This window comes from Biomphalaria glabrata, chromosome 18 (genome assembly GCF_947242115.1).
Source record: "Biomphalaria glabrata chromosome 18, xgBioGlab47.1, whole genome shotgun sequence".
Classification (NCBI taxonomy): domain Eukaryota; kingdom Metazoa; phylum Mollusca; class Gastropoda; family Planorbidae; genus Biomphalaria; species Biomphalaria glabrata.
The window spans coordinates 4194307-4222111 of record NC_074728.1 but is presented as its reverse complement, the minus strand read 5'-3'; the positions used below and the strand labels follow the sequence as shown (position 1 = coordinate 4222111).

Below are 27805 nucleotides of genomic sequence, written 5' to 3'. Positions count from 1 at the left end.
TAATAATAATAATAATAAGCCAGTACTTCCTTCTTCAAAAGGGGTTACCTCTGAGTTTATTGGACAACACACACTCTCTCCATAATGTTGTTTAAAATCACTCCTAAAATTATTACGAATATTGTTATGATATTAAGCCACGCAACGCAGTTTCACGAATTTAAGTTTACAAGTAAAGAAAAAAAAAAAACTCAACAGTAGGCCTACTATTTATTTAGTGTCAATATTCTGTCTCAGCATATTGCGTTTATCCACTCACTTACTTAAAGCTTAAGTTTCTTTTCATCTAATACAAAAAAAAATTACGTTGAAAATGGATGAATAAACAGACTTACATTGCAAAATACTCTGTCACGAAGAGACTGGATGGGACAATTGTAAACAATGTATGTTCTGTTGCGTTCGAATTTTTGGAAGCAACGATAACCTGCACTGTGTTTTCGCCAACAATAATTAACGATCTTCCTTGTAACTGGAAAACACAAACAAAATTAAATTTATTTCAAAATAGCAGTAGAGATTTCAACAACTACCGCCATAGAAGGTTTTTGTGTCAAAAACCTCCCTCCAGCGTGGTTCGAAGCTAAAAACCACCTCTTTAATATATAAAATAGCAAATTAAACACTCAAATTCTTTGATCGTAGCCAACCCCTTGAATTAAAAAAAAACACCTCCTCTAGAGGGCTTTAAATTTAAATTCACTCCAGATGGTTTTGAGTTTAAAACCACCCAAAGCGGGGTTTGGAGCTAAAAACCACCTCTTCAATATAAAAAAAAGCCAATTACACACTCAAAATTCTATGAGCGTAGCCAAGGGGTTTTGAGTTTAAACCCCCCTCTTCCATAAGACTTTATGTTTAAAACGCTTTCAGATGGTTTTAACTTTAAAATCTCCATACAGATAGTTTTGAATTGAAAATACGTCTCTTCAATATTCTTCTAAAGCAAACTACGGTCACCAAAGTCTCTAGGAGCGTAGCTAAGGGGGTTTTGAATTTGTTTAAAAAAACAGGTGGAAAGAGGCTTCAAACATTGCCAGTGACAGTTACAGTTTTTTGTGGAAGCTTGCTGCCCAATGCGTCGAACGGTGCGGGAGGATCTAAGTAAGTAAGAATAGCAGATTAATTTTTTGAACTAAAATATTTTAATAGCAGCATAATACACTGTAGATATCTCAGAATATGCATTTTTGGCTTGAAATACCGGAAATAGTTTTTAAAAAATCCCCTCCAAACCACCATCACAACCACCCGAAAAAAACATCCTGGCTACGCCCATCTACTTACCCTAAACCTACGCCCATCGTATTAGACTCGTGGTCACCTGTCAATCTATGAACTGAATGTGATGGACTAAACATATCAAAGGGGGTGGGAGTTGTCCATCCGCACAGCTAGATAGACGTCTGGTCAGCGTGACGTAGTCCACGAATATAACAGTAACGTGTTAACTAACCCACTCAAATGTCAAGACAAATGAAAAAAAATGCTCTAGCCATTGCTGCTCTGTACGTAAAGCGCATGTATAATGTAAAAGTGTCATTTCTATTTATATTAACAAGCCTTGTCTTTATAATAAAAGATGTTCGCTGCATACTCATATATTTTAAGCCCATCATTATGTTTTAAATTTAAACAGAAATTTAAAAAAAAAACGCCATCAACTTTATAAATATTAATTGAAATGTAGTATACCGTTTATATTTTACTATCCGGCCTACTATCCGGCAGTGATGTTCGGCCGGAGCCGAATATGGCCAGATAGTAAACAATGTACGAATATTTTGCTGGAGGCAGAGCCGCAGCTGCTACCCAAGGCATCCATTATGAAAAGTAAACATTTTGAAGTGTCCGGTGCAAAGAATTTGGAAATATTGATTAGCATTATGTAAGTATATTCTTTCATTATTTGTATTCCAAAAGATTTTTTAAAAAGTTAGTATTATCTTATCTTATCTTATATAATACAGACGTTAATTCAAAAAAAGAAGATTACGTCCTACGCCTCATATTAAGTTATTAACAGTAATATCATGGATTTGATTATATTTTTATAAAACCTATGCCAACCCACTCTGTCTGTCTTTCTGTTTATATCTTTCTCTCTGTCTGTCTGTTAATAAGTTTGAACACGTTATTTCTCCTAAATACATTCTCGGATTTTGTACAAACTTTCCCCAATTATTCATTGGCATAGACAACACACGAATGTATAAAAAAAACACCCACTTATCAAATAATTACTGCTAACAAATTGTTTCGTTTAATACAAATAAGTGAAATAAATCTTCCAGTATTCAGAGATACGACTAAATATACATGAGCTCTTTCCTTTATATAAGCTCTGATATTTTTTTTAACGATTTGAAAAAAATAATTTTTGCCTTTTTTTCTTAAATTTTTTTTCCAATCTTCCTATTTTTATATTTATTATTTTGGTTTTTCTTTGTTTTCCATTATATTACCACCACATTTTTTCATATCGCCTCCTGTTTTTTTTTTTTTTTTTTTGAAACAGATAACTTTGACATTTAATTATTAAATACCCCAATAACACAAAACAGAAAAATGGTATCAAACGCTTTCCTATTGATCTATATACTTACCGGAAGGGCTGACAGTTTCATAACGTAAATGTTAGTTTTATTACTTGCAATGTTGGTGACTCTGATTAAATGGTGATACGATGAGTACACAACACATTGACAATCGTGGTTCAAAATACAGTAAGCAATATATTCGTATTTCCAAAGCTTCATCACAGGCATTACGGTTTCTAGTGAAAGGATATACGTATTGTTGATAATTATAGACTGAAGAACATAAAATAAGGACATAAAACTAAAATGTTATTTAACCTTGGTTAGGCCAATAATAGAATATGCATCCTCCGTTTGGGACCCCTCAACTCAAGAAAACATTAAGAAACTGGAACAGACACAAAATAGAGCAGTGAGATTCATAACAATCGAATATTCACATTTGACTAGAGTAACACCTTTAGTAAAATCACTAAATTTAGAAAGCCTTCAGGATAGAAGACTCAAAAGTAAAGTAGCAATTATACATAAAACACTGAACCATAATCTTCAAATACAAAAACAAACTTTAATGAAATACTCTGAAAGACACAAAGATAAAGGCACATTCCTCGTCCCATGCTAGGACAAATTTGTACAAATGCTCATTCTTCCCTAGTGCTATTAGAGCATGGAATGGGTGGCCTTAGCCAGCCAGGATATCTAGTGACTTGGCAGAATTTAGGTCATTGGTTAACATGCATGACTAGAAGCAGGGCCGGCCCTAGCATTTGCGGGGCCCTATGCGAAAAGGATTGCGCGGGGCCTAGTCTGGTTAGGGATAAGCATAATGTCAAAATTATTATTTTTTTTAATTAGAAAATAGGCCTACTTTCGTCTTTGCAATAAATTTTTATCCAATGAAAGCTCGCAATGCCACTTTTTATTTATTGGCACCCAAAAATGTCAATTTCGTCTATTCTTCAGGAGATTTGAATAAATTCAAAAAAAAGTTCAGGACTTTATCGTATATTTTGTCTTTTCATAAGATTTCCTGGAGGCCCTGGAAAATCAGGAGGTCGCGAAAACCCTGTTATTTTATATACGTTATAATGGTTAATTTTAATAATGTACACTAAGAATTTGCGCGGGGCCTATGAAAGCGCGGGGCCCACTGCGACCGCATAGGCTGCAGTAGCCTAAGGCCGGCCCTGACTAGAAGTAACGTCTTATTATATAAGATAACATAAGCAGTATCCACATCTCGACGAAGCGTTTGATTGCCAAAAGAGTGGATCCAAAGGCTCTTAGAGCTCTAGGCTTGCAGGCCTTATTGAATTGACATCTCTTTCTGGAAGAGGTAGAAGTCAATATCTATATAAATCACTGCTATTTTCCAATGTGTCGGGCATTACGGGTGTGGGACTGTTAGTATAAGTAGTTTGCATAGAGACGCAACATAATTATCCTTGAACGCAACATTTGATGAGGTCACGACTTAGCTGGGTTATAGATTATTTATTTTAATATAGTCGGTTGGTGTTACGGCTTCATAGGGATACATTTATATTACACACAGAGACTCGACTGTGAAATGTTCAGTAGAAACACGTCATCTAAGTTTATATAACGGTTTAGATTTAAGTCTTTCTATTTGTTTCTCAGCTACAGCGGCCCCTAATCATAATTTTTAAAATGGTTTTGATTAGCATTATGTAAGTATATTCTTTCATCATTTGTATTCGAAAAGATTTTTTTTTTAAAGTTAGTATTATCTTATCTTATCTTTTATAATTCAAAAAAGAAGATTACGTTCTAATTGGTACTATAATGGAAAACAATGAAAAACGAAATGGTATAATGATTAATATTCGAAAGATTGCTTCTTAATAGTGTTTTTAATTGCTTTGCTCTTATTCAATCTATGTGTATGTGAATGTGCATGTAACTGTGAATGTGTATATGTATGTTTTATGTGAATGTATATGTGTATGTGAATGTGTCTGTGAATGTGTACGTGAATGTGTACGTGAATGTGTACGTGAATGTGTATGTGTATCTGAATGTGTATGTGAATGTGCATGTAAATGTGTATGTGAATGTGAATGTAAATGTGCATGTGTATGTGAATGTGTATGTAGGAGAAAGCTTAAAACACGTTGAGTGCGCTATAGTGCTATTTCTTTTATGGACCAGCGGGGGGATATCCGTGCTGCCTATAGATGCTCAGCAAGCCCGGCTCTTGCAATCAGTTTAACAAAATATCTACAAGTCAGGGCCTGGTTTAGGTATTGAAAGGCCCTAGGCGTAATCCCTAAATACATTGAAAAAAACGAAAAAATATCACGGAATTTATTAAAATAAATAAAATAAAATAAAATATTAAAACCTAAAATAAATTATGGCTTTTATACAGCGCTACTTTCATGCTCAGAGCGCTTTGGTCCAATCTCAGTTGTGGACCAGTTGGAGGGGGGGGGGGTATCTAGGAGAGGTTTTTCTCGTGCTGCCTTCAGGCGCTTAGTAAACGCAACTTTTCACGAGTCGGGTGTCGGACCTCGAGCCTCCTTCATATTAGCCAAGACAAGCCAAGCGCACTTAGCCTCTCGACCACGCTTCCCACCCAAATATCACTATCTCTATCGAAATCATTCAATCTGTTTTCGACACGTTCGTTATTGCTCATTGGACATGAGTATAAGTGTAAATCTTTCTAATCAAAGCCTGTATGCTGGCTCTCCTCTGCCTCGCTTGCACGTGCATCGTTCGTCACCGAAGTCATGACTTTTGTCCCTGATAATCGGCCAATTCTTCTACCACTTCTTCTAAAGCCATCCACTTTTTTTTTTGTTTGCTTTTTCATGCACCAGTCTCGAAAATTGCATTTCGACATTTTCACCAAAATTGTTTTATAAAATTGGTAAGTCAAGTAGATCTAAACATTTTGACTAAACTTTAAGTCATGGTAAAAACTTAAAAAGCTAGTTCAGCAGACATAGAGCAACAAAGCTTTGCTAGGCTAGGTGTTTTATCCAAGTTTGGCTGTTTATTTTTTTTCTCTAAAAATGATTTGTAGTCCGATGCAAGGCCCCCGCCAATCGGATGTACTAAGTGGCTGGCTAATTTGCCTATGGCTAAGGCCGGCCCTGTGTACACGTTAATAACTTCAATAGTTTGTGAAAGAGCTAGCCAGGTCTTACAGAAGACTAATTATCGTCTAAACACTGCACGGGAAACACTGAATTTAGTCATTGATGGATTTTTTTTTTGATCAATGTGTTTTCATCGAGCATCCGTTTCAATGTACGATTTAATGAGGATTGGATGAATGAAAGTGTTTGAGAACATTGGTTAAGGATGGCTATACGCATCAAAAAAAACATACAAAGTGGGATTAATATAAGCGTGGAATTAAACACAAAATAGCTTCTAAATGTGTGAATATTATTGTACCACACTTGAAAACGAATGCGTCAATCAAACAGAATGGTTGTACATTACCAATGTGAAATTGAGACATAAGATCCCCAAAGATATACGTGGTAGTAAAAACACCAAAGGGGACGTTCGAACTCAAAGTATACGACATCCAGGGCTCTGTCAAAGATATAAATAAATGGGACTCAACTCCAGAAAACATTAAGAAACTGGAACAGACACAAAATAGAGCAGTGAGATTCATAACAAACGAATATTCACATTTGACTAGAGTAACACCTTTAGTAAAATCACTAAATTTAGAAAGCCTTCAGGACAGAAGGCTCAAAAGTAAAGTAGCAATTATACATAAAACACTGAACCATAATCTTCAAAGACAAAAACAAAATTTAATAAAATACTCTGAAAGACACAAAGATATAGGTACATTCCTCGTCCCATTTGCTAGGACAAATTTGTACAAATACTCCTTCTTCCCTAGTGCTATTAGAGCATGGAATGGGTTGCCTGAGCTAACCAGGAAAACCAGTGACTTGTCAGAATTTAAGTCATTGGTTAATATGCATGACTAAATGCATAACGCGTAGGACGTAATCATCTTATTTTTTGAAGTAACGTCTGTATTATATAAGATAAGAAGATAAGAGATATTTATACAGTGTCTATGTGTATCGCGTCTCTTATAACTGGCTTACTTTGCTCTTATTCAATATGTGTTTGTTTTTATTCAATATATGTTTGTTTTTATTCAATCTTTGTTTGCTTTTATTCAATCTATGTTTGTTTTTATTCAATCTATGTTTGTTTTTATTCAATCTGTTTGTTTTTATTCAATCTATATTTGTTTTTATTCAATCTATGTTTGTTTTTATTCAATCTATGTTTGTTGTTATTCAATATATATATATATATATATATATATATATATATATATATATGCCTATATATATATGTGTGTGTGTGTGTGTGTATGTGTGTGTTTGTGTGTGTGTGTGTGTGTGTGTGTGTGGAAGAAGGTAAAGGGAAATAAGTCGTATTAAGAAAATAATATCGTTCGTTAGCAATTTTAAACTGACTGTAACCCCTTTTTAAAAGCTCTTACATCTCAAGAGCTTACAGGACAACATGTCGACCCTTCATGATGGAAGCTCGAGTTTCAATTTTGACTCGAGCAACTTAAAAAAAAAAAGAATTGCTTTTGTAAAGCACTGTAAAACGCAGCTAATTACACATAAATTATCTAATGAAAATAAATTAAATGATATCTACCGGATGAACCGTAATCATCTGTGACTGGTGTACTAGGGTACACTACTGATGTTAATCTAGAAATGAAATAAAAATATGACTCAAAATACAGACATTTTTTTCGCGGTCTACCATAGTCCTAATATATATACGCTTATTAAAATATTTTGATCAATATGTAATAAATACTTTTTTTTATCCTTACAGTATAAAGCAATTATAGATTCTAACTATAAGCACATGAAGTTGGTAAAATTCGATAATTTTGAATTCATGAATTTATGCTAAATGGCACAAACTAAAAGAAAAATAAAATAAAACCATGGCATTAGGAAGCAAGGAGAAAATATAAAACATGACCTTCACCATCTATAGAGCTGATGAGATTTTGTAAAAGCAACTACTTTGTTCTTAGTAAATAACGAATGATATGGCATATGTCAGAGTACATAGAATTCTTGTCTGGTGATAAAGCGTGGGAAGCGTGGTCGAGAGGCTAACTGCGCTTGAACTTGGCTTGTCTTGGCTACCTATGAAGGGGGCTCTAGGTTCGACGCCCGACTCGAGCAGAGTTCTGTTTACTGAGCGCCTAAAGACAGCATGGAAAACCTACTCCTAGATACCCCCTCCCCCCACTGGTCCACAACTGAGATTGGACCAAAGCGCTCTGAGCATGCTATAAGCATGAAAGTAGTGCTATATAAAAGCTATGGTGTTTGGTGATAGGATTATAGGTCCAGGCTTAAAAAATGGCTCTTGAAATGTCCCTGAACTTTAATTTATTTAGTAAACTGTTTAATGAGTACACCAGGGAATACCAGATGACCTATGACCTATGCGTTCAAGATAAATAGTCTAGCGAGTCTAAGTAATTTCCCATTTCAGACCTTGTGGTCTATACGGTAGATGATGTAAAGGTCATCTGTTTCTGTGGCCTACCGCCTTAACATTCACAAACTAATGTCATGTACCCATTTATAGCTTGGATTCAGGTTTGGGAGCCAAGCGCCTCCCTAGTGAGTCTAGACCTAAATTAAATTTAAGAAGATTAGACATTCTGTCGACTCATAGTTTTCCCTATGTTTCATATTAGCTGGTAATTCTTATCGCAAAGATATAGATGAAATGTTGATTTGTACGAAAATCGTTCAAGCCGTTTTAGACATCTGTGTTAAAGTATTGCCGATGAAGAATGTGCAAGTTGCAAGTTAAAACGTAACTTGCCTTGGTAATGAGATCCTCTGATTACCTCTGTCCACATAGACAGTTGTGTCTTGTTCAGAAAACAATGTACAGATTCCATTACTGTAGAATAGTCAATCAGGATTGTACAAAAAATATTATACAGGTGAACCGTCATATATTTATTAACTTTAACGAACCCAATAAACCAGATTTTTTTTTAAATGTCAATTAATGCTGACACATTTTTACAATGATAATATCAACGCACTTTCTCTGTCTGTCTGGAAAAGTGTGAACAAATGTGTCTATTTGCCAGATTTTTTACAACTCACACTGTCTGTCTGTCTGATAAAAGTAGTTCACATGTTATTTCTCCCACACCCATTCTCGTATCAAGTGGAAACTTCACACAATTACTCACTGACATAGGCAAGACATAAATCAATTTTTAAAAAAACTACCCAATTACACAATAAATTACTGGTAATTCATTATTTTGTTTAATAGTAACACGGAAACTAATTCTTCAGTATTCACAGATATGGCTAAAGTTGTTGGGTTTAGTTCCTTAAAAAAAAAATTGTTAACGCTACTTTTCCGTCACGCATTCTCCAATTCTTTAAATAATGGGACATTCTATTTGGGTCGTTCGAAAAACAAAGAAATGTTTGCCTAATGATTAAAGGATATAGGCCGAAAAGGTAAAACTAAATAAAGATGTCGTAGGTCTATTTGGAATTTCAAACGCTGAAAAGTGTGGTTGTGAAAGGTAGATCGAAGTTGTTATAAAAAAAAAAAAAAGAGTCCAAAGGTGTAATAACGTGTGTGTGTGTGTTTGTGTGTATGTGTGTGTGTGGGGGGGGGGTTTGTGTGTGTGTGTGTGTGTGTGTGGGTGGGTGGGTGGCTGTGTACGATCAAAAAGCAACGTAGGGTACGTTAAATATTGAATTAAGAAGCCAAATTGAAGTCAGGGATTGTACGGAAAGAAAAACAACTTTTTGTTGTGAGTGAGAGGTCCGGGTGTGTGTGTGTGGGGGGGGGGACGGGAGAAGAAAAGTAAAAGGGATACTAAAATTGATTGATCTAAAGCATTTATGCACGCGTATGTTTTGGATGGGGGGGGGGGTCTTTCTAAATTAAGTCAAAATCTATGACGGAGAATTTACAATGGGAACCAATCAACGGGCAAGGCCAGTGTGAAATGTTAGTACTGTAAAAAAAATACAATAAGCGTTTTTGGGGAAATTCCGGAAATAAAATGCAAAGGTTTTAATATAAAGCATGCTCATTGCAGTGGTCATATTTGCGAGCCTGTGAAAGTCCTTTCTTAGGAAGGACCTAGAACGTAAAAAGGAAAGTGTCTACGAATCCGTACAACAGTTGAAGAGGTCTGTTGATACATACATAAATCAGTCCCTCAGTCAGACAGTCAGTGGTATTTTACAAATTTTACTTAGTTTATTGAACTGAGTTTAAAAGCAATAAACTTAAGTAAACCATATGCGCACATTCCTCGTCCCATTTGCTAGGACAAATGTGTACAAATACTCCTTCTTCCCTAGTGCTATTAGAGCATGGAATGGGTTGACTGAGCTAGCCAGGAAAAAACAGTGACTTGGCAGAATTTAAGTCATTGGTTAATAAGCATGACTAAATGCATGACGCGTAGGACGTAATCATCTTCTTTTTTTGAAGTAACGTCTGTATTATATAAGATAAGATCAGATAAGATAATTGTTTTTTACTGGGAGTGCTAGTAGTGTGTTGAATGAGAGCCCCCAAATCTACGTACGCGAAAGATTGTGGAGACAATACACAACTCTCCAAAAGCAATACGTGACATACAATTAATTTTGTTTTCCAGAAGTCATATTTTAACTAATCTTCCTTAAGTGCAAATGCAGTTAACAAATTACTTGAACATTATTAAATTTTAAAATCTAATTGTCATTGCAAAACTAATTTTGAGTTATCGTAATAGCAAGGTCACGTGAACGGATCACACTTGAAAAGCATCAATCGATACTCTGTTCCCCATCTGCTGACAGGAATCGCCATGAAGATTTCTTTGAAGAAGTAATTATCATATATTAACTGGAAGGTGACACTCCGAGTGGTGTTCAAGTAACAGTAGTCAGTTTTGGTGCTAAAAAGTAAAAGTGAATACAATGTTATTCGGGTGTAAATAGTGTGTGGTATGAACTAACGTATGGTATGAGCTAATGTATGGCGCAAATTAATATATGGTATGAACTAATGTATGGTATAAAACAATGTATGGTATGAACTAATGTATGGTATGAGCTAATTTATGGCGAGAATTAATATATGGTATGAACTAATGTATGGTATGAACTAATGTATGGTATGAACTAATGTATGGTATGAACTAATGTATGGTATGAACTAATGTATGGTATGAACTAATGTATGGTATGAACTAATGTATGGTATGAACTAATGTATGGTTTGAACTAGTGTATGGTATGAACTAGTGTATGGTATGAACTATGTATGGTATGAAACAATGTATGGTATTAACTAATGTATGGTATGAACTAATGTATGGTTTGAACTACTGTATGGTTTGAATTAATGTATGGTTTGAACTAATGTATGGTTTGAATTAATGTATGGTATGAACTAATGTATGGTATGAACTAATGTATGGTTTGAATTAATGTATGGTATGAACTAATGTATGGTATTAACTAATGTATGGTATGAAACAATTAACAATGTATGGTTTGAATTAATGTATGGTTTGAACTAATGTATGGTATGAACTAATGTATGGTTTGAATTAATGTATGGTTTGAATTAATGTATGGTATGAACTAATGTATGGTATTAACTAATGTATGGTATGAAACAATTAACAATGTATGGTTTGAACTAATGTAAGGTATGAAACAATGTATGGTTTGAACTAATGTATGGTATGAACTAATGTATGGTATGAAACAATGTATGGTATGAAACAATGTATGGTTTGAACTAATGTATGGTATGAACTAATGTATGGTATGAAACAATGTATGGTTTGAACTAATGTATGTTATGAACTAATGTATGGTATGAAACAATGTATGGTTTGAACTAATGTATGGTATGAACTAATGTATGGTATGAAACAATGTATGGTATGAAACAATGTATGGTTTGAACTAATGTATGGTATGAACTAATGTATGGTATGAAACAATGTATGGTTTGAACTAATGTATGGTATGAATTAATGTATGGTATGAACTAATGTATGGTATGAAACAATGTATGGTTTGAACTAATGTATGGTATGAACTAATGTATGGTATGAAACAATGTATGGTTTGAACTAATGTATGGTATGAACTAATGTATGGTATGAAACAATGTATGGTATGAAACAATGTATGGTTTGAACTAATGTATGGTATGAGCTAATGTATGGTATGAAACAATGTATGGTTTGAACTAATGTATGGTATGAACTAATGTATGGTATGAAACAATGTATGGTTTGAACTAATGTATGGTATGAACTAATGTATGGTATGAACTAATGTATGGTATGAGCTAATGTATGATATTAACTAGTGTTATGGATTGTAGTACTAAACAATGTTGTATTTACTAATGTATATTACTATTTTAAATTACGATTCGTTGGTTTATAGAATTATTTGATTATTCAAAAAATGAAATTTCACTTAACATAGAGTATTAAAACACGGGACTACAAAGGTATATTGGTCTGAAGGAATCAGTTTAATATTTCTTTCCCTCGTTTATATTTATTGTATTTATTTATATATATATTAATTATTTATTATTTCAATGATAAGACTTAAGATCTTGTCTTAGAAGACGATGCGCAATATGTTCCGGGACATTAATATTTTACACTCTTGAATGAATAGAGCCTAAATGCGGAAAATTGTGAAGACATACAGTCTGTTCAAATTAAATATAGGTATAAATGTATTTCTGTTTTAACGTAGAAAAATTATAACGGTAAAACCAGTGTGGCCAACGAGCTAGTAATTCTCATTCCATCGATATACTGTCAAATTTCTAGGAAAATCTCTAGAACCGTTTAAGAGATCCGTATCCAGACAGGTTTCGAGCCCACCCACCCAGAAGTTTGTCAGGAATAGTAAAAATAGAAATATTGTACATAGATTTCATGAGATCGAGTGGTAATAGAATTAAGTTCTTTGATATATCGCAGTTGAAGGCGTTGTAACGTAAAAGATAAGGTCACATTTACTCAGACAATCCAAAGAGCTGTTCTTCAATACAAGAATGTCTGTTTATCGACCTTGTCTGTTTTTCTCTTCTAAAGCAGACAAAAGTAACCTGCAAAATAAATGACTTCATTCACTGAAAGCAAGACCAGCCCACATATCAATGGGACAAGCTATCAATCGATCAATCAATCAATCAATCAATCTATCTATCTATCTATCTATCTATCTATCTATCTATCTATCTATCTATCTATCTATCTATCTATTTTATCTATCTATCTATCTATCTATCTATCTATCTATCTATCTAGTGATTCGATGATGACCACTTTTATCATATAGGGCAGCGGTTCTCAACCTTTTATGCTCGGCGACCCCTTTTTACAATCCCCCACTCTGCCGCGACCCCCCCCCCACACACACACACACATACAGCAATGGAAGAATAGACAATACCAATCCATATTTTTGATTGTCTTAGGCGACCCCTGGTAAATCGTCAATCGACCCCCAAGGGGTCGCGACCCACATGTTGAGAACCCCTGATATAGGGAGCTACAGTTCTGTGCCTCGTGGTGTGGCTGGTGATACCTTTTTGAGCCCTCAATGTTCGGATGCACACTGGGCAGGTTTTCCCAGCTGTAGCTGGTGCCATTGGCCTTGCTTTTCTTCTCTGGCGCTTTTCTTTTGCCATCGCTGTTCTCTATCTATCTATCTATCTATTTATCTATCTATCTATCTATCTATCTATCTATCTATCTATCTATCTATCTATCTATCTATCTATCTATTTATCTATCTATCTATTTATATATCTATCTGTCCGTCTGTCTGAATATCGCCCTAAAAAGTCAATTCATAAGCAATTGGTACTTTAAAATAGAGAACAGCAAACTAATATTCTCTGTAATGTATCATACAGAGGTACTTACCTGTGCTTTGTATCCTGCATTACAAATGTATCATACAGAGGTACTTACATGTGCTGTGTATCCTGCATTACAAATGTATCATACAGAGGTACTTACATGTGCTGTGTATCCTGCATTACAAATGTATCATACAGAGGTACTTACATGTGCTGTGTATCCTGCATTACAAATGTATCATACAGAGGTACTTACATGTGCTGTGTATCCTGCATTACAAATGTATCATACAGAGGTACTGACCTGTGCTTTGTATCCTGCATTACAAATGTAGACATTGACACTAGAGCGGGATAACAGATCCCAAAATAGAAATGTCATAACTGTCGGCTGTCCTGTTAATAAAACAATATTTATTTGAGCTCAGGAGAATGACCTAACAGTGGTTGCAGTGGGCCCCGCTTTTTCATAGGCCCTGCCTGTGTAAATTATTAAATTAAACCATTATAACTTGTATATAGGTCTCTAAATAAAAAGAAATATTAATTTTGATTTATTGATTGTAATCTTTTTTTTTTTGACATTGTTACAAAATGCCATTCCTTTCTCTCTCTCCCTCTCTCTCTCTCTCTCTCTCTCTCTCTCTTTCTCTGTTAGTCTCATAAAAAGACTCTAGATCTAACTTATTAATGCCATTAGAATAAAAAAAATTTTCTATTTCGACCGCGTTTAAAAGGAAGTGAAAATGTTGCAATATATTTTGAATATAAGTAGACTTAGGGAAACAAAATTGCATTAAATATACGAAATTAGTCGGATTTTTTAACAATGCTTTATATACAGACTGCGGCTTTTTTTTGTGGCAAAATAGCGAAAATAAAATACAAAAAATTTGATAGAAAGCTTGCGATTTTTCGAGAATAACAGGATGGCTGCCTGGTCGTGCGGTTTGCCCGCTGGACTGTCGTTCAGATTTTTCGATGGTCCAGGGTTCAAACCCTGCCCCCTCCCATTCCCCATCGTCATGCGGGAGGTTTGGACTAGGAAGTAATTATCTTCAACTCTGAAGGAACATCCGAAACATGTAAAACATTTTACAACCATTTTTTTACAGACATCTGTCTAAACCGGTTTTTAGCATCAAGAGAGGTAAAAGAAAAAAAGAAAACTGTGTATACTTATTTCATGAGACTCTGTACGACAATAAATCTTCAATCTCCTAATGGTCCTCATTCACCAAGCGTAAACAAACATTATTGAGCCACGTGCGTCTCCATTTCTCCTATACAAATTACGATGTCAACGATGGCTATCAAACGACTGGTTTTTTCATTGTTTCGTTTTTGAGGTCCGTTGGCGATGCCAACGTTTATTTGAACCCATTAAACTAAATTGATTTTTTTGATCTTTAAACTTTAATTTGTGTTATGAATACCAAATATGACATTTACTGATAACAAACAAAAGAGTCGTTGAAGCTTAATCATAACAGGATAGTGAAATACCAATGATAAAATAAATTATCCTGTACTCTTAAGCGAGCAATTATTGTATGTATGTATGTAAATTATTAATTTAAACCATTTCAACCATTATAACTTATAAAAGGGTTCCCGTGGTCTCCTTATTTTCAAGGAGCTCCTGGACATCCCCTGAAACTCATATAAATGTCCTTAAAGTAGACAAACATGTCATTTTGGGGTGTCAATCAACAAGGTAAACGCCAATCCTACGCGTGATAGAAAATAAAACGGCATCGTCAGCTTTCATTTAGTAAAAAAGTAATGCAAAGACGAATGTATTTTCTAATACAAAATCTTAATTTTCACTTATTATCTCATCCCTACCCTGATTCGGCCGCGCGCAATCCATTTCACATAGGACCCCGCAAATGTTAGGGCCGGCCCTGGTTATCATGTTCATTGTGTGCAATTAAGGCATAGATAAGCTGTGTTATGACCATTTCCTATGTTTTGGTATGGGACAGCAGACTTCGAAGCTTGAACACATTGCAATAATACACCAGCAAAATAATAACAGAGTAAAAGCTACCAACGAATCTACGCGATAAAAGTGTAAACAATTTATAAAGCCTTTTTAAGACAATAACTAATCATACATCAACAAATTTAATTTTATTATTTTTCTTCCATAGTCTCATAATAGATCAATCTACAATAAGATGGTGCGAAAATGTTTAATTACGCCAATTGATTTATTAAAACTTGTTCTTGTTTGCGAAGAAATGTCTTTGTGTACTGCTGTGAGCCTAGTGACGTCAGCGGTGTGAAGTTGTTGTTTTTTTCCTTTGACGTCATGGAAAACAAAATTCATTCATAAAACATTCTAGCCAAAATTAATTTTTGATAATGAGACATTTTCAAACCGATATAACGGTCGACCTCGAGTTTTCCGGATGTGGCCAATGAGTTGAGAATTTTTTTTCCTCACTAATAAGCACATAGCTTGACATTTTAAAGAAAATCGTTAGAGCCGTTTTCGAAATAAAATGTATATGTATAAATTGATATATATAGATATATATAAATTGGTATATATATATATATATATACAAGAATTGCTCGCATAAGAGTATATGATTAGACGTACTTTCTACCCGAAGATTAAATTCAAGCATTTTAAGATAACTGTTATCGACAGTATAGAGTTTGCAGAAATATTTTCCAGCGTCTTGCATTTTAAGCTCAGGAATGTATAGCCTAATCTTCAACGTCCTTAGAGTGTTACAAGTCTCATTTCCAACCACGTGACCTGTTAGGCTGACTTGCCAGGATGGATCTTTAACTGGATACACCTGCAAGTATGAAATGCAAAATGTTGAGGTGAAAAGGCGGGTCTTCACCGAGATTCAAACTAGAGACTTCCAGGTAAGGAAGCCAAGTCGCTGTCCTCGATAGTTCTTCTCATATTTCAGTGTAACAGCACATGTGAAATAGAGTTTAATGATAAAGTGAGTCTCGTTCTAAAAAAAGAATAATGTTTTTTTCAAAGTAAGAATCTATCTTTAATATCGTCCCCTTAATGATTAGCTATTGTAGATAAGGCTTCCAGGTTATTTCCCATAGGTCCATTGATCTATGGATAGTTTATAACATCAATATATTAGAATTAAAAGTAAAACTTTGCTGTATGTCTTTAATTTTTTTTCTTGTGTGGACTTTGTATTCTATGTGCAAAAGTTAGTTGTAGTTGGTAGTTGGTAAAATGAGACTACAAGCAGGAGCTGGTACTTTGAGAGTGTTTGCGTTCTATTAGACGAAATGTCCTCAACATGTAAGAATGTAAATAAGCTGGGGATTTTAAGGGGAATGTAACTGATTCGGGGTTGTAAGGGGAATGTAACTGAACTGAGGGTTGTAAGGGTAATGTAACTAAACTGGGGTTTGTGAGCTCGCATGCCTTTAATCCCTAAGACTGATTAAATTGTGACATATGCATTCACACCAAGGCAGCACACGAAGAGGTGGTTTATGAAACTTATACAAAAAGAATTATAATTAGATAATACTTAAAAAAACAACAACAGCAAAGCTTATACTAAATGTAGTTGAACCAATTAGCTTGAATCAGGCATGGAAATTTATAATACATCTTGTTTATAAGTCTTATGTTTAATAACTTTTATGGTTTTGTTGGAGTAGTCTCCACTGAGTTTTATGATTGTTTTGATATCCAAAACGGTGGCTGCCAGAAATAGACAATTTTGCTATTAAACTGCAATTAGTTATTTTTTTACTAATTGCGTAGTTGAATCTATGGTCGTCAAACTATTAACAGACGTAGACTAATAATAATAAAACTCTGTGATTAGACATATTTTTACAATTATTTTATCGATATTTCAAGCTTTTAGCTTTCTCAGTGCTCTATACTCCTATCACTTGCCCGGACCAGTTTACAAAGAGGTCTGCAAGAAAGAAGGAGGTATCTGGGTGATCACTTTTTAAATGCTAGAGAAGTGATTATGAAAACATTATATGTTTTATAATTATCTATTGTTAGCCTTATACTCTAAAGCGGGGACATGTAAAAAGGAATGGTTTAGCTTAACCCACCACAACAGTCAAGGACGATTTCTTTCCCTTGTTCCAGATACCAATTGACAATAGTAATTAACTATATTTTTTTTTTATTTATCCTTGTTTTGTCATATAAAAGAAAAAAAAAGGTATGCAAAATGTCAGGTGGATCCTAGATTGGATGCAGTGGCGTAGTTAGGGTGGGGAGGAGAGGGAGAATTTAAAGATCCCCCTATGCCCCACTTTGGGGAGGGGGGCCCCTTAAATGAGTGTCCGAAATTTGTTTCTTAAAGGAATTAAATAATACGTGACTGTCATGTTATCCTACTTTTCACGTGGGAATGTAAGTCAGTGACCATGTCGCATGTATTCCACACAGAGTAGTAACTCTTTCTGTGCGGGGTTATTCTAAATTTCAAGGAGTAACTTCCATAGCGCTGACTTGTGACGTGTTACTCCCAAGGAAGTAACTTGTTATATAGGGCAGTTCATTTCATCATCCTTATCATTTATGAAGAAACCTGATGAGAGCTCTAAAAACAAAGAATACTATGAACGTGTGGAAGAAAAGTATCACAATTCAGATGACTCATACAAAGATGCAGCAGTCGAAGAAGTGACAATGTGTTTTGATGAAGGCAGTAGTATTGAAGAGACTCCAGGGGAATACCTTTTATCACAGTCAGAGAAAACATCTGAAGTAAGTGATGATGAGTCATGAGATGGTCCTCCAAAATCACTTTCTCCAGAAATAGAAGAATCTGTAATTAAGGACTGTCACAGATGCCATTATAGAATTATTTGTACATTTCACATTTAAAAGAAATATAAACCCTTACTGAGCCTCAGGAATTACCCCACAAATTTAGACCCTTGACAGCACCTCAGGTTTTTCCCAAAACGTGATTATGATGTTTCAAATCTATTGGTTGATTTGAAATTAAACAAAGACATTTGGATTTTTTTTAAAGAGTTAGCGCCAGAGAATTGGCGAGGGTAGAGAGAAAGTCAGTCGATAAAATATTTTGATAGTAGTCAGTCGGTCTTCTAAGAGCTCTAATTTAAAAGCCTTTGTGATATTTTGTGTTGATTTGATCTGTAACTTGTACATAAGCTGTACTTACGTTTTGTATTTAAATAAAGTTCAAGAGTTTTGTTTTAACTAAGAATCTTCTACTGAGATTCTAGATCTTCATTTATTCAACTATTTTATTTCAAGTAAAATCCCCGGCATCACAACACATTGTGACATCTTGCATGTAAAGTGTTGTGACATATTTGGCACTCTCCGACTAATAAAAGTTTATGGACAACTTTTAACGAAATTTATTCAAGATCTAGGACCAATTTCTAAACTCTTCAAAGGAACTTCATTCTTATTTAACGGAGGACAGAATTTCTGTGTTTAACAGGTCAGTTGGTTATCGATAATTCTTTTATAAAGATTTTCGTTAGAGTTACGTCTAACTCACGAAATCTTATTATATGTAATTGGCAAAAGGAATAAGACCAATATACATAATAACTGGCATTATTAAAAGACCAGTAAAGCAAATAACTGGCAATATAAAAGACCAGTAAAGCAAATAACTGGCATTATAGTCATTACAAAGAAGACCAGTAAATAATCATTTGTCTGGCACAAAGTAAACAGAAGACCAGATTTAACCAACTGTTAAACCAGAAAAAAAAGTACTCGGCTCAATAGATCCATACATCTACACTTCCTACAACGACTCCAGTAGTACTTCTACTGTAAAACAAAGTTATACTTCATAGCCAGTTACGGCATAACTAACATTGATTTGTTATATTCAAAACGTTACTATATTTCTACATTCCAAGTTGGTATATTTTTCAACATGTCTCCAAAGACAAGAACACAAAGATGGTTAGAATTATTTGACATAGCTAAAGAAAAACAAGTACCTAAACCAGATGAATGGGTTCATCGACAGGAAGAAAAAGAATATCAAGCAAAAGTACATTGTAACATGACTTTAACAACAGACATAATAGGTGAAGCCATAGCTTTAGCAGAAAAACTTAATATTCCTTCACATGAACGAGAAAGATGGTTTGATAATAAATTAGCTGAGATAGACAGAGAAAACGACAAAAGATGGCAAGAAGAACTAAAACGAGAATTATTAAAATTGAAAAATACCGAATTCAAAGCTGAACAAAAGAATGATGCAACATTAACAAGAATATACCAGAAAGCGCAATTAAGAAAGCGTACAGCATATCTCGAAGATGGATTTCTCAAAAAGTATATTTTCCGCAAGTACAATGTAATTGAACAAATATATGTACCACAGAAGTACAGAAAACAAATAATCAAAGCCAAGCATGAGTTTTATGAAACCATACATATGAGTGTAACAAGTACTAAGAAGAGAATTGCCAAAGAATATTATTGGCCTAGCTTGAACAAAGATGTCAAGAAATACATTAATAATTGTTCACATTGTCAACATGATTATTGTGAGAAGAAACAAACTCAAAAGAAAAGCAACATAACTAAAACAAAGAACAAAGAAGACTACAAAACCAGAATTGACAACAATGAATCTATGAATCATGACTCAAGCAAATCTACAGGGACATCACTGCCTACTACATGTCCATCCCTACCTGTTACTACATGTCCATCCCTACCTGCTACTAGTTCTACATGTCCATCCCTACCTGACAATACAAGCCCATCTCTACCAAGTACTTTCCCATCCCTAACCACTGATGATGACTTCATACATCAAGACTTGAATAAGACTGCATCTGCATCATTATCTACCAATACTATGATATGCATTGAACATTTCTGCTACAATCAAGACAAGTCTCATGAACCAGAACCAGAAGCAGAAACTTATCTTCAATCAATTTTGGCTATAACAGACAAAAGGAAAACAGTTCAACTTGACTCTACAATTTATACAAAAATTCCTCATTTGAAAGAATGTGAGTCAACTAAAGAAGCCATTACAACCAAGAACATTGAAAGTCAAAGAATATTACATGAACACATGAAATCAAGACATTTTGCTCAAGGAGATCAAGTCAATCTACTGTTACCAGATTTGAGTAACAAGCTGTTCTACAAATGGCAAGGTCCTTTTCACATCACCAGAAAGATTTCCAACCTGCTTTATGAAATCAATGTCAACAAAGTTACCAGAGTATTTCATGTTCATATGTTTGAACATTACCATGAAACAGATAATGAATACATCAAAGCAGAAGTTGATAATATTACAAGCTTAGCAACTATTCCTGAGGAAGAAGAAGAAACATCATCAACACCTATTCCTGAGATAGATGTTTCATTACCAGCATCAAATCAATTTGACATTCCCAAGGTCATCACTCTGGATGATATATCATCAAATCAATTTGACATTCCCAAGGTCATCACTCTGAATGACATAGCACTACAAACAGTGAAGAACATTAAAGTGTTTCCAGACCATGCAGATTTCTTTACCAGTGTTTCTGAGACATTTCCAGTACTGCAATTTGAAAGAAACTCAGAAAGCAATAACATTGACAACACCAAGTTTCATCCTCCGTCCACTCAAGGGGCAACTTTTCTTCAGAAAGGAACAAATGAACTTCTTCAACATTGCTGTATCGACCGATTGAACTCAGACATGTTCAGTCATTGCTCTATTGAACATTATAACGCAAAGCATTCTGCTACCATTGTTCTACAGCGTCAACGTTCATCAACCAGAAAATTGAGTTTTGGTTTCGGACAGTTGTTATTTTCACCAAACTCAAACGCGGTTCAATCAGACATTATCTGTGAGATCATTATGACATGGAGACAACAGCTTCATAAACTGAAAGACCTTTTCTTCAAGTTTAGAAAAAGCGTACACACATCCATGACGGCAACTCAGAAGTATTCTGAACTTCACACTTACATTTTATATATGTACTATAGCATATTTAGTGCCACTTGATCCATTATCATTCATACTCGTCAAGGAAGAACAATATCCAGTTATACTTAATCAATTAATTAATTTGTTTTCTCATTATTTCCACAGGAGTTTTACATCAGATTGTGTTGTATTTTTTTCAGCACCAAGCAATCCACTGAGGAAGGTCACTCATTCAAGATACTTTATTTACTATGTTTCAGCATTTATGCATATGACATGCATTTTTAAATCATGTGTATTTTATTTCAGGTATAATATTATTGCATATATCCTATTATAATGGTACAGATACATGAAATATAATTGGAATTTTTCATTGCTTCACACATATTGAGATTTATTTCACATTGAGTATTATTTTCTCAGAAGATTGTCATGTATACATCAATTTTTTCTATGTCAATTTTTCATATGCAATATATTTTTCCATGTACACATTTTCACATTAGTACTAACCAAATGAGTTATAATGTCATATTTTAATTTTATCATGAAGCACCATGAAGAGAAGTAACTCATTCAATTCAAGATTTAATTTATTCAACTATTGATATTGTCTCATTTTCATAACCACTTGAATAGTGAAACAGGTGTTCTAAGTCATCAATAATTTTATTCTCATATACCTGACACTGCATTTACATTTTGTTTTTATTGTTATCTTCAAGTTGACTTTATTTTTCAGAGCATAGTCATATGTTACCTCAATCATTTTTCTATAATTTCATGTATGGTATTTTGTGTATATTTAAATATTTTTAATACATATAAGCATTTCTATTACCATACAAATGCTAAATGGAGGGGGGGGGTTATATTTCACAGATGCCATTATAGAATTATTTGTACATTTCACATTTAAAAGAAATATAAACCCTTACTGAGCCTCAGGAATTACCCCACAAATTTAGACTCTTGACAGCACCTCAGGTTTTTCCCAAAACGTGATTATGATGTTTCAAATCTATTGGTTGATTTGAAATTAAACAAAGACATTTTTTTTAAAGAGTTAGCGCCAGAGAATTGGCGAGGGTAGAGAGAAAGTCAGTCGATAAAATATTTTGATAGTAGTCAGTCGGTCTTCTAAGAGCTCTAATTTAAAAGCCTTTGTGATATTTTGTGTTGATTTGATCTGTAACTTGTACATAAGCTGTACTTACGTTTTGTATTTAAATAAAGCTCCAGAGTTTTGTTTTAACTAAGAATCTTCTACTGTGATTCTAGATCTTCATTTATTCAACTATTTTATTTCAAGTAAAATCCCCGGCATCACAACACATTGTGACATCTTGCATGTAAAGTGTTGTGACAAGGACAAAGACTTTGGACATATCCAGCCTGACATTATATCTGAGGAACTGCGAGCAAAGATTGTGTTAAAGGGTAGATTATTTTTCCAAAACAAAGATGAACGGTATTTGTTTCCAGTAGAGTTTACCCAGAACAAATCACGAAGTTTACATCATGGTTCACTAGAAAGTTTCCAACAGGAAATATTTACAACCGATCTTGGCTCCTCTTCTCTCCACCCTTGGGATGTCTGCTTTGTTTTGCATGGGTACTGTTTTCTGAGGCATCAGAAAAGACACATAGTGCATTGAGCAAACCTGGAGTTGGATTCACCAAATGAAAGAAACCTGAGAGACTGAAAGAACATGAAGAAGGTCCACCACAGAAAAGCTCCTTTGAAGAAGAAGTTAGAAGAAGAAATGCTTAAGACAGAACCAGATGAACTGTCACTTGTTTCATGCGAAACTTTGAAAAATCAGCAGTATTGGAGAGATATTCGGAAGCGTGTAATAGTAGCTATAAAGTACTTAGCAAAAAAAACAAAACAAACTCAAGCTTACGTGGTCACAACGAAAAACTGAATTCACCCAATCCTGGGAACTTCCTAGCATCTTCGAAATTTTTTGCAGAATTTGCTAAAGTTACGAAACACCACTTACATAGAATCGAATATGTGAAGACGCATTATTTGCCAACAGAAATTCAAAATGAGTTCATTAACTTGATGGGAAATAAAATTAAGGAATCAATTATCGGGAAAGTCAATCACCTTTGTTACTTATTTATGATGCTTGAATCCACCACAGATATTTCTCATCGAGAACAGGTATCTCTAATAGTTCGTTACTTGGATTTCGAAATAAAAAAGTCATTTATTGGTTACTTTAAAATTTTGAGACTTGATGGACATTATTATGAAGAACTTGCTCTGAAAACTCTTAAAGACATTGGAATGGACTTTTATTCTGTGCAGAGTCACAATGAGAGGCGTCTGTCTGTTCTTCAGAAACGTCTCTTAGACATAAATCCAAAGGCAACATTTCTGAACTGTGATAATCACTCTCTGAACCTTAAAGCTCTTCATTCTGCTGAGATAGATCCTGCAATAGTCACTTTATTTTGGAACTGTATATGAATTGTTCAACCTTTTTTCCAATTTACCGAAAGAAGCTGGAGCAGGGAGTTTAAAAAAGGAGAGTAAGACAAGGTGGTCCGCAAGAGAAGAAGCTACATCGGCAGTTTCCTTGCATCACGACAAAACCATCAAGCTTTTGGAGAATCTTTTTTAATCAACCACTGAAAGAATTGACACTAGAAGCAGTGCACAGAATCTTCTTCATGCAGTAGAAAATTATGAATCTTTTGCTTATCAGGAATTGTGGTCAAATCTCCTGCTCCCAATTAATATATTTCAGAAAAAACTGAAAAAGTCCGAACTGCACATACGGGAAGCTGGTAAAGAAATAAAAAACCTTTTATGCTTACTGCCAAAATGAAAACAGATTTCTCGTGCCCTCCTGTCGAGGAATTCCTAGAAATCTCCCGAAATTACTAAATATACGAAAAAGTCCTTAAAATATACCGAAGTATACAGACAAAAATTTTCATTTTGGGGTGTCATTCAATATGGAAAACGCCAATCTTACGCGCGATTAATAAAAATCGGCATTATGCATTAGCCGTAATTTTTTAATCTGGTGAAAGAAGCTTCCCTAGCAAAACTTGGCCCCGCGAAATCTGATTTTCATATTGCCCTTTAATGGTTAATCCAGGCCCTGCTATTTAGTGATATGTGAATGTTTTGTTCTCTTTCCGTGACTTCTTGGTCACAATGGTTAAGTCCGGTGCTGCTATTTAGTGTTTGTAAAATGTTTTACATGTTTCGGATGTTCTTTCTGAGTTGAAGATAGTTTACTTCCTAGTCCAAACCTCCCACAGGACGAAGGGGGTGGGAGTGGACAAGGTTTAAACCCAGGACTATCGATAAATCCAAATGACAGTCCAGCGCGCAAACCGTGCGACCAGGCAGCCAACTGTAGTGACGGGTGTATACTACTTTTTCTCTCCCCCCCCCCTCTTGTTTTTTCGTCGGGTAACTCTATCCGCAGCAATAAAAGAGTGATCTTTCATTTACTTCTTCTTCTCGTCCAAACTATTGAGCCATGAAGAGAATGATATATATGGACGCTCATATATTTTTATTAGTACATTATCTCATGTCATGATGGTGAATGTCAAAAAGCAAGGGACCCCCCCCCCCCAAAGAGGTCAATCCCTCGGGCCCCCACATCTCTAGCTACGCCCCTGATTGGATATCGGAGAAATAACGTGTACTAACTTTTTACCATACAGACAGACATAAATAAGTCATAATAAGTTGGTATAAGTTTTATAATTTAAAAAAAAACAAGATTGACACTGTTAAATAAATGACTTACTATTGAATAGCCACTTCGATGGTAAAGCACAAGCAAATCCGTATAGTCCTTTTTAGCAATTTCAAGACTTTCTATACATGTCTGGTTAACCATACTTTCGAACAGTTTTCCTGAGCAGGTCATTTCGGCCGGGTCATCTTCCATTACACTTAATGTAGCTTTTGGGGTTACAAAGATTTCAATGGCCTTACCAAACTCTTAAGATAAAAGAAATAAAGAACAGCTTTCATTGCGAACTAAGACAGAGGATGTAGGCCTAAAGGTATGCGATTATAGACAGAGGATGTAGGCCTAAAGGTATGCGATTATAGACAGAGGATGTAGGTCTAAAGGTATGCGATTATAGACAGAGGATGTAGGCCTAAAGGTATGCGATTATAGACAGAGGATGTAGGCCTAAAGGTATGCGATTATAGACAGAGGATGTAGGCCTAAAGGTATGCGATTATAGACAGAGGATGTAGGCCTAAAGGTATGCGATTATAGACAGAGGATGTAGGCCTAAAGGTATGCGATTATAGACAGAGGATGTAGGCCTAAAGGTATGCGATTATAGACAGAGGATGTAGGCCTAAAGGTATGCGATTATAGACAGAGGATGTAGGCCTAAAGGTATGTGATTATAGACAGAGGATAAAGGCCTAAAGGTATGCGATTATAGACAGAGGATGTAGGCCTAAAGGTATGCGATTATAGACAGAGGATGTAGGTCTAAAGGTATGCGATTATAGACAGAGGATGTAGGTCTAAAGGTATGCGATTATAGACAGAGGATGTAGGCCTAAAGGTATGCGATTATAGACAGAGGATGTAGGCCTAAAGGTATGCGATCTTAGACAGAAGATGTAGGCCTAAAGGTATGCGATTATAGACAGAGGATGTAGGCCTAAAGGTATGCGATTATAGACAGAGGATGTAGGCCTAAAGGTATGCGATCTTAGACAGGTGATTTAGGCCTAAAGGTATGCGATTATAGACAGAGGATGTAGGCCTAAAGGTATGCGATTATAGACAGAGGATGTAGGCCTAAAGGTATGCGATTATAGACAGAGGATGTAGGCCTAAAGGTATGCGATCTTAGACAGGTGATTTAGGCCTAAAGGTATGCGATTGTAGACAGAGGATGTAGGCCTAAAGGTATGCGATCTTATGCAGGTGATGTAGGCGTAAAGGTATGCGATCTTAGACGTTGATTTAGGCCTAAAGGTATGCGATCTTAGACATATGATTTAGGCCTAAAGGTATGCGATCTTAGACAGGTGATGTAGGCCTAAAGGTATCTATGACAACGGTAAATGCCTTTATTTTTTTCCAACTTATGTCATAAAAGCTGGTTGAATCAGGAGCATCCTAAAAGCCAGGTAATTGAAAATCTTCATTTTTCATGAGATTTGAACCCGGTACCTTTATGTTCAGACCATAAAGACCGCTCACCCCCCCCCCCTTTTTTTTTTCCACATACTAGTATCTTTGAACATATGATTTAAATATGACAGAGATGAATGGAGAAAAACGTTGAACAGATCTTGTGTGGTGCCCCGACGGCCCAACAGACTAAGAGATAGGAGAAAGTGGTGGTGGTATAGAATCAATATACAAATTTAATATGCAATCAAAGCGAAGATTACAGAGAATAACCTTTACCATAAATATCTCCAGTTTGATGTTCTAGAGATCTTTAATGATTCAATTATTGAATCTCAAACTATGAAATCTAATCTTATAACTTACAAACGTTTTCTTAAATGATTAGATAATTACGTCCATCTTTGTATGTGAAAAGATATAGATCAACTTAAAACCCACTAAATCTTTGGTATTTTCCTGGCTGATTCAGGCATTAAGCTCTAGGGAAGAAGAAGATCCTTTACATTACAATAATAATTTTAGCTTCTGGAACTTACCAGAAAGAATTAAACACAAGAACAGTAACTTGTTTGAACAAAGTAACTCAAACATGTTTATATTTCCTATGTGTTGATACTGAAAGAAACATGCTGTAGATCTAGAATCACATGGAGCAATGTGTTGAAAGGAAAAATACAACACGGAAAAATGAACAGGCGATGTACAGTCGAGCACTTGTTTGGTGCGCATTTGCTAACGTTGGCTCCCTGTAGATCTAAGTCGGCCTCTTTTAATCGTAACGACCCTGGTTCATCTCTTGTTAAACACTTTTTAATGTAACTGTGGAGCCTTCTACTTTTTGTTTTCTACTAAAGATGGACCTATGTAGAGGAAGACAAAACCATCATTATCTACTGGACGTTTTAAGTTCTCTTTTTTTGTCGTCTGCGTTGTCTTTGGAAAGAGTTTTTCTTTTTTGTTTTATATGGGAGGTCCTTAAATGTGTGCCTTATGTTATGTTATATATTCCAGACGTTACTTCAAAAGAGAAGGGGGCTATATCTCCGACACCGAATCTCAGATCAAGCTAAAATTGTGCACATTTATTTCTTTTACCTGACAACACAATAATCTTATCTTATGTTATCTTGGAGGCGCGGTGGCTGAGCGGTAAAGCGGGGTTCGAATCCTGGTTAAGACTGGGATTGTTAACTTCGGGAGCTTTGGGATCTGAGTCTACCCAGCTCTA

General features: G+C 35.0%; 1 protein-coding gene across 1 annotated transcript in view; it reads right to left on the bottom strand.

Moving 5' to 3' along the window:
- The window catches only part of LOC106068371 (uncharacterized), a 49258-nt gene extending 21677 nt beyond the window's left edge, over positions 1-27581 (bottom strand). The window contains exons 1-11 of the mRNA XM_056017599.1: positions 27114-27581; positions 25210-25406; positions 16102-16306; positions 13795-13886; positions 12643-12731; positions 10396-10536; positions 8430-8510; positions 7227-7282; positions 6021-6116; positions 2607-2776; positions 336-472 (exon numbers count right to left, since the gene is read on the bottom strand). Of these exons, the coding sequence (XP_055873574.1) occupies positions 336-472; positions 2607-2776; positions 6021-6116; positions 7227-7282; positions 8430-8510; positions 10396-10536; positions 12643-12731; positions 13795-13886; positions 16102-16306; positions 25210-25406; positions 27114-27306 (1457 nt within the window). The 5' untranslated portion in view covers positions 27307-27581. The remainder of the gene's footprint in view (positions 1-335; positions 473-2606; positions 2777-6020; positions 6117-7226; positions 7283-8429; positions 8511-10395; positions 10537-12642; positions 12732-13794; positions 13887-16101; positions 16307-25209; positions 25407-27113) is intronic.
- Positions 27582-27805: the final 224 nt, after the last annotated feature.